General features: G+C 40.7%; 1 protein-coding gene across 1 annotated transcript in view; it reads left to right on the forward strand.

The window, feature by feature from the left end:
- Positions 1-3389, forward strand: part of SLC9A3 (solute carrier family 9 member A3) — a 49300-nt gene extending 45911 nt beyond the window's left edge. Inside the window, exon 16 of the mRNA XM_026039661.1 lies at positions 1040-3389. Coding sequence (XP_025895446.1) covers positions 1040-1617 — 578 coding nt within the window. The 3' untranslated portion in view covers positions 1618-3389. The remainder of the gene's footprint in view (positions 1-1039) is intronic.
- Positions 3390-13701: the final 10312 nt, after the last annotated feature.

Raw genomic sequence — 13701 nt, forward strand, 5'->3', positions numbered from 1 at the left:
GCAGTTACTTTCTCCACTGAAGTGGAATGCAGCAATGTGGTTGATTCGAATGCTCAATTCTCTATTAGTATATCTTCTGATTCTTTTTAAATAGTAATTTAAATTACAGGTTGAATTCATTAAAAGATTGTGAATTAAATTCCAATATCCTGAGTAAAACCTAGAACCCTGAACAGCATTCCAAAATGGAAACTWCTCCCTGACATTTATCCACATTGAAAATCTCTTCAAGTCTTTTTTTTCCATTGAAAATATTGTCATAAAATACTGTCTTATTACTTACGGAACTATTTCTTGCTAACCTTTGTTCTTTTCCTCCATTCTATTGCCTTGATTATACCTGGCTTTATTATTTAGAATTGCTACGCGGTTAGTTCTTGTGCAAGTTTGTTTGATATATCAAAGTCACTGGGCTTYGACTGTGTTTCTTAAGAGGCATTTGGGGCAACTAGATTGCCCAGGCTAACAAGCTCAGAGCTTAATTACTCCCAGAAACAGTCCTCTGAACTATCTCCTGTAACAAAAYATCCTAAAAGGAGAATGACACTGGAATTCCAGCACAGATTGAAAACTAGAAGTAGGAATGTGAACTTTGCCTGCACAATGTAAAGCATACAGAAAACTGTAGTCTACAGGTAAGAAGGAATTGATAGTTTGCTGATAYCTTCTGTTCATTATTTTAAAGACCACAGTTTATTTCAAAGGTGTCTGAAAGATTTCTTTGCTGAGCCTTGGGACTAAATGGTTCAAAAATAAAGACGCATCTTAGTGACCAGATAATGGCTYCATCTCCTAAATACTTGTATTATGCAGTGTTCAGCACCGGACTCAATTCCACCTCATATTCAGTCAAGATAAAGGCATTAGAACAGACTACGGTTTCCCAGCTCAAAAACAGTCTGAAATCATTCACTTTCATAAGATTTTCAGCAAAACTACCAAATTCAAAGGACTCCTAGAAAATCACTTTTTAAAATTAAATCAAGTTTGCACTGGTATAGAAAGTCTGTGTCTAAATATGTTTCTCTTTGCCGTMTAGGTGAGATGGACCACGAGGTTGAAATGACAGAATACTCCTCTTCAGATGACAAATTGCCTCCTTATACATCYGACCAACCAAACCAAGCACCAAATGTTTCAGAAACTCCCCTCCACTTCTTTCCATCTTGTCTTCAAATGCCTTGGACACAAGCCTATTCTTCCCTGGAAAATAGAGGGAATATATCTCTTTCTACTGTCTCTGAGTACGTAACTTCTTGTGACCCAGATGTACCTGATCTCTACTGGGAAGCAGAAACAGATATGAACAACAAAGAAACAATAAACTCGGGTTACTGTTCGGAAGTCAGCTACGAGCCGGAGAATTCACAGGAGGAGAGTTCTCCCTCTATGCCCGAAGGGCTGGAAGACTCTTATATAAAGGAGCCCCAAGAAAAGATAATGTTGCTTGATGTACAAGCAAACTACCGATCTGCTGCAGCCAGGCGCGTGCAGAGCCGACGTTCGTTCCACAGGCCAAAACCCTTGCAGCACCCTAAGCTTCAGAAGCTAGCATCGCTTCCAGCATCTTGTCACATCCCTCCACATTCACTGGAACAAGAGGAAACCCAGCTGTGAACCGGGACTTCCCTGAAAGGAGAAGCTGAGTGAGAATAAGTTGAATATAGGGCTCTGTAGAAAGAGGGAGAAACCTGTTGGTTTGCTTTCCATCAGAATGGTTTCTGATGTAAAAGGGGCTGGGGCCCCAGGATGGCAGAAGCACTGGGGCTTTCTATTGCACTTACATTTTTAAGTCCTCATTCATGCTGAAAGGGTGCATGGTGAAGGGAAAATACGCCTCCTTGTTATTCTTTCATGTAGACTGTTACAAAAATGAATCTTATTTTTGGAGGGCTAAAATAAGAAGCTTTTCGAAAGGTAAATATTCAGAGGATTTTAACCTGGAAATTACCTGGAAATATTTTGCCATATATTCCCAGTAAATACATTTAAAGAAATTGGCTGCATTTGCTGTATCAGTAATGGAGTGCAGTATTTCTGATGTATGAAATTCATATAGGAGGAGCCAACGGCGAGCCTTTTGCCTGCTAAGTCTATTCTCATTGGAGTGGATCAGTGCCTTTTTTTTTAATTGCAAGTTAAAGAAAAAATATTTTCCTGCTCTTGGATATTAGCATCACTGTGTAACTGTGGGATATTGACTTTGTGGGAAGCCTTCGGGGATTAGGGGAGAGGAAAGTCCTGGCCTCTTGAGTTTTAGTCAAGGACTTCAGGATGGCCAGAGTTTGACCTTTATCTCTCCCATTTACTGGCACTGGAATAGAAGAACACCCAGAATTAGATCAGAATTTAAGATTTGTGTGGTCACAAGCATCTCACTTTATATTCTTAATTAAGCTGCTCAATTTAAATAGCATCACTCATGTAGAAGTGTAAATACTTACCATTTGTCCTGCTGCTTGTGTGTCTTCCAAATATTGTTAGATCATCTTGGTTATTTATATACAACCCTCTTTCAACAGCTGATCAGCGTATTGGCCTCGCAGATGCTGTTTTGTCTTTACCACATGGTTTAAGTGCCACAATGACTCAGGATGTTGATGTTTCAAAGTACTGTACAGAGGTATTTTGGCTACTGCGTATGTATACACTTGTTTGTGTCAGGAAATTGCATTGCTATTTTCCACTTTTCTGTTCAATTCCAATAGTTAGTATTGCACTATTATGTATGAATTTGATCTAATTTTTGTCAAGCCAGCTGGAGACAGCAGTGAAAGCTGACTCTGATACAGACTTAACAAATAGAAACACTCCGAGATCTTTCCTAGATGTATAATGCTCCCTGCTGGACTGCTTCAGACATAGACCTGTGACATAGCTCCTTTTTTGCCTTGAGTGGCTCCAGTCCTGAAACTTTGGCTTGAACTCTTCAGTGATATAAATTGSTAAGGTTCTGTGACATTAATGAGTGCTTAGCTGCTTCTGTGAACCTGATGAGTACCGTATTTCTGTTTGAGAACCATGTACATTTTGTAAATGAGCTAAATCAAGTTCAGGGAAATATCTGAATTGCTTTACACTGGATCCAGTAGATGCTTTCTGTGGCAAAATTTACCTTACCTATAGGAATTAGTGGGTACTTCACTTTCCACCTTTCCCAAAATTTGAAATGAATCTGGGTCTGTGTTGTTTGTCCAATGTTAGAGTCACCCAGGCACCCTAAAAGAGTGGAGCACTCTATGAACATTTGGACTCAATGTTTTTCCCTATCTTTGTCCTCTTTGCACAGATGCTCATTAGGCTAGTACAGATTGCAGAGATGTGATGGCAGATGTCTGCTAGTTTAGCTAGCTAGATAACCTATGCCTTTAGAGACTGGATTCAGAGTACTACTTCTCTGAAATCAAAGTCTCTAAATGAAAGGCTCCATCACCCAGTACTAAACCCAGAACTAGTTAATGAGGGTCAGGAGACATGGTTTCATAATTTGGTAATGTAAATAGTGGTTTTTTTTTTTTTTTTTTTTTTTTTTTTGTGAAGTGGATAAACATGAACTTATTATTTTGATGAAGGAGACTATTTTTAATGTTGTTCCAGATAGTAAAAGTGGAACAAATATTGGAATTTCAGTCATTGACGTGAACATAAAGCAGGACCCTTACTGATCTCGGATATTAGCACAAGGAAAGTGCAATGTGCCAAAACCTCATCTCCAATCTTTTAGTATGATGCCTAACACCAAAATTGACAAGATGTTGGCGAGATGTTGGCTTTTAATTAAAAGCTTTCATTTCTTATTGCTGTTGTACAGAGGTCATTACGGTCTTGCATTCAGAAGAACTATACCATAGGCTGCATTTTCTGTAGGTTTATTACAACATTCATAATCTGTTTGTGTAAAGGCTACCTCAATAAAACATCTGCAAGTCCTCATCAGCAGGTGGGAATTTTTGCCAGATAGGTGTTGCACACACAAGTGTATGCACTTTTGAAAATCTCAGGTTACGAGATTTTCATGTTCTTGTATGTTAAAGTAATAAATGCAGGAGGATCAGTAGACACCAGAGTGTTTACAAATACAGCAGTCCTAAGTCCTGATCCTGTAGGCTTTGGAGAGGGCTGTGGGCRAGTAGGAGTTTCTTCAAAACAGAGAGGAACACTAAGCCATTTTTAATGCCTGAAAAACAGAAAGAAAGGCACTGTATGCAAAGGGCTTTACTCTCCATTTACTCTCAAAGGCCTTAGGCCTTGCCCGTGTTATAAAGGGCTCTGTCACCATAGTCGTACAGGTGAAGCACAGGTTGGCCAATTCTGATAGTGAAGAGACCTTTCCCTGGAACATCTTAGACCATTTCTGAAGGTCTTATGCCCCTAGAAGGTGTTTTCGACAGGACTGTTGTTGGCACAGTTTGTAAACTTGAATTGTGATGAAAAAAGTTTCAAGCCCCTAATTTGCACATTGGTGAAATGTTGGGAAAACAGGTAGATCTCCACTAGCATGTAGTAGATTATAATCCCTTATTGTTTTCCAGGGCAAATACTTCTAGCAGGAATCTACCAGGATATATAATAAGAGTAGGTCATAAATTCATCATCTGTCTCATGGTTTTTACTCTATGCTATATTTCTACGAACTTTTGAGTATCAGTAAATATCCTGCAGGTGCAAGTGTTTGATCGCTTCTTCAGCAGACTWAAATGAGTCAGTCACCAATAATTTCATCACAGTTCTGCAGATTTAGAGCTGCTGAGAGGATGGGTATGTGCATCAGCTTCTTTTTCTGTGTGAGGAAACAATGAATGAGACTGGAAAGATCCATTGCTAAATCGTGCTGCCTCCAGAGAGGGTGGTTCAGTTCTCGCTGGTCTACGCTGGCTGGAAAGTCTGTCTAGAGTTTATCTTGTGAAATGCTCTGTCAAAGAAAGACAAGTTTTGTGGTTTGTGAGGAATTCCGCAATTGCTATTTATTGAACATGTAACTATGGGCTACCTTGTTGTACAAGATGGAGTGCAGAGATGTGTGATGTCTTTCTACATTTTGCTCCACAGGTAGGATGCTTTTTAACAATGTTTATTATGCTGCACTATGACCTAGAAATGTTAAAATAACAAGTGTGTCACCTGCAATGAGATGAACTCTGTCTTTCTGAGCTGTGAAGCTACTTATTTCAAACTATGTTTTATAAATATATGGTCTAGTCAGAGATTTATGTAACAAAAATCGTAAAATAATCATGTGCCTTAAATTGTCACTCTTTAGAGAGCTGCTGTTTGGAGATGTTTTTTGGTGTGCAATTTCCAAGCAGTGTCAACTTCCTCCCTATATTTTTAAACAAGTCAAGTTGTTCTGCTAATATGTCTTTAAAAATGTTTTAATAGTATGTCATGATAAGAGGTTTGGCAATAAATTGTATCACTTTGGTGGAATCCTTCTGCTTTGGAAAGACTCATTGATTTGGCACGCTTAGAGATGACTTCTCATTCAAGGGTTTGGAGAAAGTAGACTGTTTGGATTTCTGTCCCTGAATCACAGATTCACAGAATATTTAAGGTTGGAAGGGACCTCTASAGATCATCTAGTCCAACCTTCCTGCTCAAGCAGGCMCACCTASAGCATGTGGCACAGGGTGGCATCCAGGCGGGTTTTGAAGACCTCCAGAGAAGGAGACTCCACAACCTCCCTGGGCAGCCTGTTCCACTGCTCTGTCRCCCTAACAGTAAAGAAGTTSCTCCTCACCTGGAGAGGGAACTTCCTGTGCTCCAGCTTGTGGCCATTACCCCTCGTCCTATCGCTGGCCACCAGTGAGAACAGCTTGTCCCCTTCCTCCCTGCATTCTCCCTTCCTGAACTTATACATATTAATCATATCCCCTCTGAGCCGTCTCTTCTCCAGAGAAAACAGGCCCAGCTCACTCAGCCTCTCTTCATACGAGAGATGTTCCATTCCCTTAAAGAGATGTTCCATTCCCTTAAATCAGAATCAGAAAATTCAAAATAAGTGGCAATAATGTAATGTTGATTATTCATGTCATTTATGGAACTCAAACTATTAAATTCAGCAACAGAAGCTATGGGAGATGTTCTGAGTCTCACGCTGACCACTGTGATACTTTTGATATAGTCTATCCAATTCAGTGACAGAATTCCTATTGACTTTGTAAGGCCAATATTTCAATACTTTAAACACATCAAAGTCTGGCTGACTTCCAGTGGACTGAGGAAGAAAGTCAGAAATGTAATTTCATAACGGAACAGAACTGAGACGTGACCTCAGAAYAGCTGGTCATAACAAGCCAGAGACAAAGTGAAGGTTGAAGTTCTGAAAGGAGCACAGKGTCCCTCAGCTTGGGTCTAAGAACTCCCACAAGCAGAGTTCAGCACACACAGTATTACTGACACAAAGCTATATTCAATTAATTGCCCTTTAAAGAACATGACATCAACAGTGCTATGAAGCAGAAACTTGCATGCACAGGTAAATGTATATCTGAATGCATTCAGATAAATGTATATCTGAATATGAGTAGATCGGAGAACCAAAGAATATTATAGCACCTGAGGATCCTTCTCTCCTTGCCCTCCCTCTTCCCTTCACTCCAAAAATAAGAAAAAAGAGAAAAACCCAGCTGCTATAGTCTCCATCTGTAGAAAAGGATACTCTCAGAGGACTGTCCATCAAACGTGAATCATCTCCTCTATCTCTCCTGATCACAGGATGATCACAGCTGTAGAGATGATCTACAGCTACTCTACATCTAACCTGGTGACCTGGTGATATTTGAGCACTTGCAGTTAATTGAGCAGAAGATGGGCTCTGATGTGTATAAAGCATGGTAGAACTTGTAGAATTGTGCTGTGGTCCAAGCTCATGCTGCCCACATAACAAAAATCAAAGAGAGTTTGTAATGATGCTRTTGTGGTGCATTCTCCTGACATATATATTTTCCATTGCCCTGTCTCAAAAAGGCAAAGAGATAATTTTATTCTAAATGAAGTCAGTGTTAAGAAGCAGTTGTTAAGACCGGGCTCGCTGTTAAAACTTAATTTAACGACTGAATTTAACTTGAGAAACTAATTCTATTTTTTTTTTTTAATTTTATTCTGCTAACTAGATCTGAATGAACAAAATCCTGCCATCCAGAAAGATGTAGTAAAGCAAGATGAATCAGCACCTGCAGAATGGTCATTTTCAGAGGAAAGCTTCATGTACAAGCTCTTACTACTATCTACTAAAACRACAGAAACCATAGAGCATATGCAGGTCTGAACTTGCTGCAAAGGACATCAGACACCAGTTCAAGGAATCTGCAGGGAAGCAGGAGGAGGAGAGAGTATAAGCTCAGAAAATGTAAACATTTATTCTCACTGGCCTTCCCAGGCTACGATTTTATAACACTAGACTTTGAGGGACTAAATATAAGCTGTATTGTATCATTGGGGAAAATAAGACCTAGAAATTTCAATGCTGCTCTGGATAAGTCCTATTTTTCATACCCAAGGGTGAATATATAAAGACTCTGAACTTTTTTTTCAGATGATCTAGCCTAGGCGGTTATGTATAGCTAAAAGTATGTCTCCCTGCTAAAAAAAGCCATGCTAGGGCATGAACTGGAGCATCGAACCTCTGATGGTCACTGCAATATTCTTATTTTATTATTAGGTTCCTTTCCACAGAAATCCAATTAGCTTTGTCTGAGAGAAAGCCTGAGGGCAATTTAGGGGATTATTTGCCCCAGGGACCGCGGCCACAGGCAGTGTGGACRACAGTGCTATGTAGCCCCGCAGAATCTTCAACAGCTTTCCAGCAGACCTGGTATCTTCACACCTCCCTGCCTACCCCATGCTGCCTCCYACCCCCGTCACCTCTACAAAGGTCATTCCCAGCAGCCTGTGAGCCAGGTTTTTCCTTAGTCAGGGGTATATCGATGAGTGTGAATGTTTGGATGGAGCTGTACAAGTTCTCTTTGCCACTGTCAAGAGATTGACAACAGCGGTGATCAAAGGAGCCTCCCATGCCACTGCTCAGCATTTAAATTGCTGACATCTGTCTCAGGTATGGCTTAGCAGCCCTGTGAGAGGAGGATATAAYGTAGACCGGCAGAGCCACCACTTTCATAGGAAGAAGTAGGCTGGTGAACTGACCAGAGAAAGAGTCAATCAGCCTGGCATGAAGATGAGCAGCAAAGAAGCACAGCAGGATCTACTGCAGCTGAAGATGTCACACCAGCCATGATGGGCAGTAGGCTACTGCAATGAGTGCTAATCAAAATCCACCTGCAAGGGCAGAATTCAGGAACTTGTCTGCAAGTCCACACACCACACAGAAGCAAAGAATATAATGTGTGTTGTGTGTAAAAAAGGTTTGAGAATGAGCAGATGCAAAATCGTGTGATACAGACCCCAAGTTGGAGATGTCCCTAAATAATACTCGGTTCCCGCTCTGCTTTATAATGTGAAGGGAAAAGGACAAAGGAAAATTTTAGATATGTGTATCCAAGTGAATGTCTTCTATACTACCTCTGTGCCAGGAATTACTCCCAAATGCTGTTTCATTTAGAAGTATAGATACAGCCTAAGRTATTATTTCTTGATAACTTGCCTGAGTTGGATCCATTACTGAGTTGGGTCATTAGCAGAAAAATGATGAGCTTGAAGGTCGTGTGTCACCATGCAGTGCCATTAYATTATGTCATCATAGCTCAAGCTGTTCAGAACATGCTGTGAAACSCAGTTCTACACATTTCAAGAGGGGATTATTGCACAGACCTGGCATAAGCACCCTAAGAATACACTAGGATAAAATGCATGTTGACTGATGTGTGRGATAGGATAAGTAAGAATAACACAAGTCTTCACTGCTGAAAAGATCCTCATTTTTCTTTCTTTCCACTGCTGAGAAGATCCAGAACAAAAACTGGACAATATATGTAGTCTCATATGTAGCCTTCATACATATGAAACCATTTTTTATTAATGATATACTAATTTCATATCCTTCTTCCTTTTGCTGTGTATCTGAGACATTAATCTCAACAAGTGACATGCATAGTACCTGTAGAGCACATAAGGCTGCGSAGGGCTGTGAAATGAAAATTCTAAGTGAAGGTTTAAGAAATGACAGAACGAAGCACAGTGCTCTGCGTGTTAGGTGACCACACACAGCTAGTTAACCCAGCTGCTCATAATGCACGTTCATTTGATTTGATGATGGCCTGAAAGAGTCACTATTTCTGGAACTTTTTATGGGGAATATCTTAAGTCCCACCCAGACTGTACAGGCAGAAATTCTCTGTGTCTGTAAGAAAAAAATAAAAGCTAGCATGGGTAAGCTAGCAGAAAGATTTTTATGTATAATCACATATTTAAATTGGTTAGGTGTTTCTAAAGGGAGCTTTACTGGAAAGCCAATGAAGGGAATTAGTGAGCTAAAAGGGCAGATGAGTTTTCTGCAGGTGACATAAAGCTCCTTTTCTTAARGGATTTGTAATTATCCATCTTTCAATTACTTTGACTTTTCCCAAACTCAGAATAAGAAATGCCCCCACGTGGCATGTGGAGGGATTACTGCTGTGTGACTGATGCTGTCCTGAGGCACTGTCTTACGTGGCTGTCCTATTCCTCGTCACCCTGGTCCTTGCACCTTGTTTTCATGTCAAATATTGTGGCTCTGTATGGTTTAGCTGTTTAGACTACAAACACATTGTTCCATTTTAGGACTGGTTTTGCTCAGATGAGTAACATAAACATGCGCAAAGAGCAAAGTGCAGAATCTGACTAGTGCAATACTAACTTTTCCTATGCACTATATTGGCACCAAGAAGAGCTATAGAAATGCCTGCTCCGGGAAGGCATTGGGAGAACTAGCAGGTGGTGCTCAGAAGTACCTAAAGAAGGAGAACTGTGTTAGCTTTGCTGCCTTGGAGTGACTCCTTCACTACAGCAGGTAAGTACCGGATGGTTTTCTTTGTGGACTGATCTTTTATACCCTTGCAGAATGTAAGTGTCAGATTTGTGAGGCCCATTTCTTAAAAGAAAGTATCAAAAATCTTTTTTATTCAACTGTTGCAACCTTTTACAGTTTAAGTTCTGCTATTACTGCAATTTCTTTGCTGCCATTCAAGGCAGTAAATAACTGAATGATACCTGAGCTGCATAAACATCCCATTGCCCGTCTGACAGCCCTAAAAGTAGGAGAGGTTGAATCTGAATGATATGTGCAGATGCCTGCACAAGATGTTCCTAATCCTAAGTGTCAATCTTTTTTTTTGCCTATGATCCATCTCTCAAAACCAGGATTTCCCCTCTGGGTAGAGGAAAAGGTTGTTACAATTTTGGGATATTTTTTGGGTTTTTTTTTTTTTTTGAGACACGTGCAATGTGAACATGTATCCACGACGCTCAATTATCTAGATCACAAAGAAAAAGTCSAATGATTTACAAAGAAAGAGGATAAGAAGTTTGAGGAGGGATGTCTGCTTGTGCTTCTTTCCCTTGCTATGCAGAAATACCCTGTCAGAGAAGGCAAGTTGGCTAAGAGCTGTGAAAAGAAATCATGGTCAGGGTGCCAAATGCACAGAGTCCACTCAAACACACTGAAGAGGACTAGGGGAAAAGTTTTATATGGTTTGTGTTTATGGATAACACTGAACATGTGGACAGGTACATATACTACCTGTATATGGTCTTTATGCCTGGGGTCATGAAGAAATTACACAAGCTTTTCCCTTGGTTGTTCTTTTTTTTCTCAAGAGAAAATAGCACAGTAGTTACCTGACTTGTGCAGAAGCGTGTTTCCAATGGTACTTTTTGATAGCTTTGAGTAGTGACAAAGGAAACTCTGCCTGGAATCTTTCTGCGGTGACCACTGTTAACATGGGTAAGTAAAAGAAAGGAGAAGAAATCAAATAACTGCTTTGGCAGTGAAGATGAAATGCCAAGTCTGTTAGTAAAAGTTTGCATTTGACATCTCTACAGAGATAATTTAAATACTTTTTTTTCTAAACGTTACCTTTGAAATTATACTTCTTGTTTTAATCAGTTCATTAACTTTGATTTAATCAAATCAATTTATTTCAATTTTTTTTAATCACTGGATTTCAGATCAAAGATAAATAAAATTCCYGTATAAAGATATAACACTTCACAAAGATGATTTAAGATGACTGACCTCCATAAAATCCACTAGTTTCTTTTRCTTTCGGTCTGCTCTCCCCAGTAAGAACCAATGACTGAGAAAGCATTTACAGAAAACTTCACAAACACAGCACACACTGAATAATTTAAAAGGGAGGAACATTCACTGAATCCTAACTACAGATGGAAGTGTTTCCAAACATGAGCTGAAAAGAGACGGGACATGAATATGCAATAGGAGCAGAATAAATTGTATTCTTCTCTTCTCAGATGTGGGAGCCTTCCTGCCTGAATGGCTGATATAAATGGTAAACTATTTCCTTTGCTCTCACACCATCTTCAATTCATGTTCAAATATCCTTGACTAAGTAAATACAGTAGTTGTTACGTATTAAGAATCTAGATAATGTGAACAAAGGAGTACTTTGCCTTTTTTGGCAAGTACTAGATCCAGTTCCATGTCCTCTGTGCTAATATTTCCCTTCACATTAAAGGACCTATTATATCAGTGAGATCTATCGAATTAAGACCACTTTTAATGTGACAAATATATGCAGAGCAATTGGAAGGATCGTGTGTCCTGATTCCTCAGAAGGGGGAAAAAACACTGCACTTTGCATATGACAGTCCCWAGGTGTTTGTGACCCCTGCCAAGCTTCATTTGGGATAGACATTTTCAGGGTAGTTTTTTTTTGAAYGTGTCTAAGAGACAGCCTTAAGAACAACTCTAAACCTTAATATATTTAGGAGACTGCATGGMAAAGAAAATTTTGAGTGCGATAATAAAAGTTTTAAATCTTGAGACTACGGTTGTACTTGTAAGCATTCAAAGGTTTGACACACAGCTTCCAGCCCTTCCTTTGGCTCCTACTTTGCTGTTTTGCTGCCTGTCGTCACCCTGCACTCTCCCTTTGTGATCGATCACTTCAAACAGAGATGGTTTATTTACTCAAGGACAGACCAGTCAACTCGCCACAGACTTTGATGGTGGATCAGAAAGAAGAAAGAACTTGGCTGCAGTACTTCATATGAGGGCATCTATGTCAGAAATCAAAAGACTGAAAAGAACTGAACCTCTAAACCAGTACTTATTTACTTTTGAAAATTCTGAAAATTACTTTATTACTTCTGAAAATTGATGATAAATTGTTATTAGGAATATTGTTCATGGTATGCTGTATTAATGGCTGATGAGAGAACMGATGAGAGAACATCTGGTTGCTGTTTCTACTAATGTTCTATTACATGTTCTACTAACATGCCTAAATTCCCATCATCTGGGTTGAAAATTTCTTAGGCACACGGTAGTCCAGAAAAGAGCTTTGAAGTTTTGAAGGAAATCTGTTATTTTTGAAACTTTCTCAGAAATGTTCAGCATTCTCTAAGTACTAAAATGTGGTATTTAAAACCGATCCTTTGCCAAGTTTATCTCCTTCACCAGCAGAGAACATRCAACATACCTTCAGGTTTTGGTTAAGGTGAAGTAAATCTTGCACAACAAAATGCATTTTTGGAAYGTGTTTTCCTTATGTGAGTGGCCTGAGCCCTGCATACGCATACAGGAGAGGCTAGGAATGGCTTTTCACTGTGCTTCATGTATCAGGGTTTGTACCTGCTCTCTTGCATGCACAGTGCCAGGACCTATAGAGCTGCCCAAATGACATTTGTTTATCACATAGTGCAAATCCTGTCACTTCAGGTAGYTGCTGGAGCAACCGGTAGGCCCCGAACCTATAATCAGAGGGCATAAGTAGCATCTATACCGTACGTAATCTCATCCATGGTAAATATTGTACCTGGCAAGGGCTGTGAACTTTCACTTGCTAAGGGACTGGTTATTTTGGTGAGCTCATGCCACCAGGGCTTGGCATGACGCACGCAAACAGGCCGCTGTGGAATGCACACCTGGAGCCTGGCTTCTTCCTGTTCCACGTGAGCTCTCCAACCGCCTGAACCCCCTCTTTCTGCCTAAAAAACAGTAAGATTTACTAAGGAGAGGCATGGTTGGAACATGGAGAGCACATGAAGCTGCACCAAAATCCTTTTTCCCACCTGCTCACACCAGAATCACCACTTTTTATCTTTGGAATGAGCCAATCAACCAGAGCCTGCACGTCAGGAGTTCAGTAATGACCCCAAAAGCCCAGAGGTGCCACAAAATACAGTTTTACTCTGAAACACGGGTTTGTATCTGAACGCTTCCTCAAAGGACACCACCGCATCACCTTTTGTTGTTACGAAAATCTAACTGGCTGGCAACTCCCAGACACYTAAACCCCTTATATCCACCTCAGCAAAGTCACTTTTTCCCAACAAAGCCTCGGGGGCATTCAGGGAGCGGCGGAGCAGTCACCACGAGGCAAAACCCGCGGCCCTCAGGGGGGTCCAGGCGCCGCGGCTCCTCTCTCCCCAACCCGCACTGCCGCGGGGCCATTTTCCCCCGCGCTTTGCAGGGGCCCCACGGCCCCGGCTGCTGAGGCCGCGGCAGGCGGCGGCGCCGGAGCCCCCTCGGCTGCAGCGGGAACGGGAGCGGGAGCGCCGCTCGGGGCCGCGCAGCGATGGCGCCCG

Source organism: Nothoprocta perdicaria, unplaced genomic scaffold (genome assembly GCF_003342845.1).
Source record: "Nothoprocta perdicaria isolate Ctin4 unplaced genomic scaffold, notPer1 scaffold_235, whole genome shotgun sequence".
NCBI lineage: Eukaryota > Metazoa > Chordata > Aves > Tinamiformes > Tinamidae > Nothoprocta > Nothoprocta perdicaria.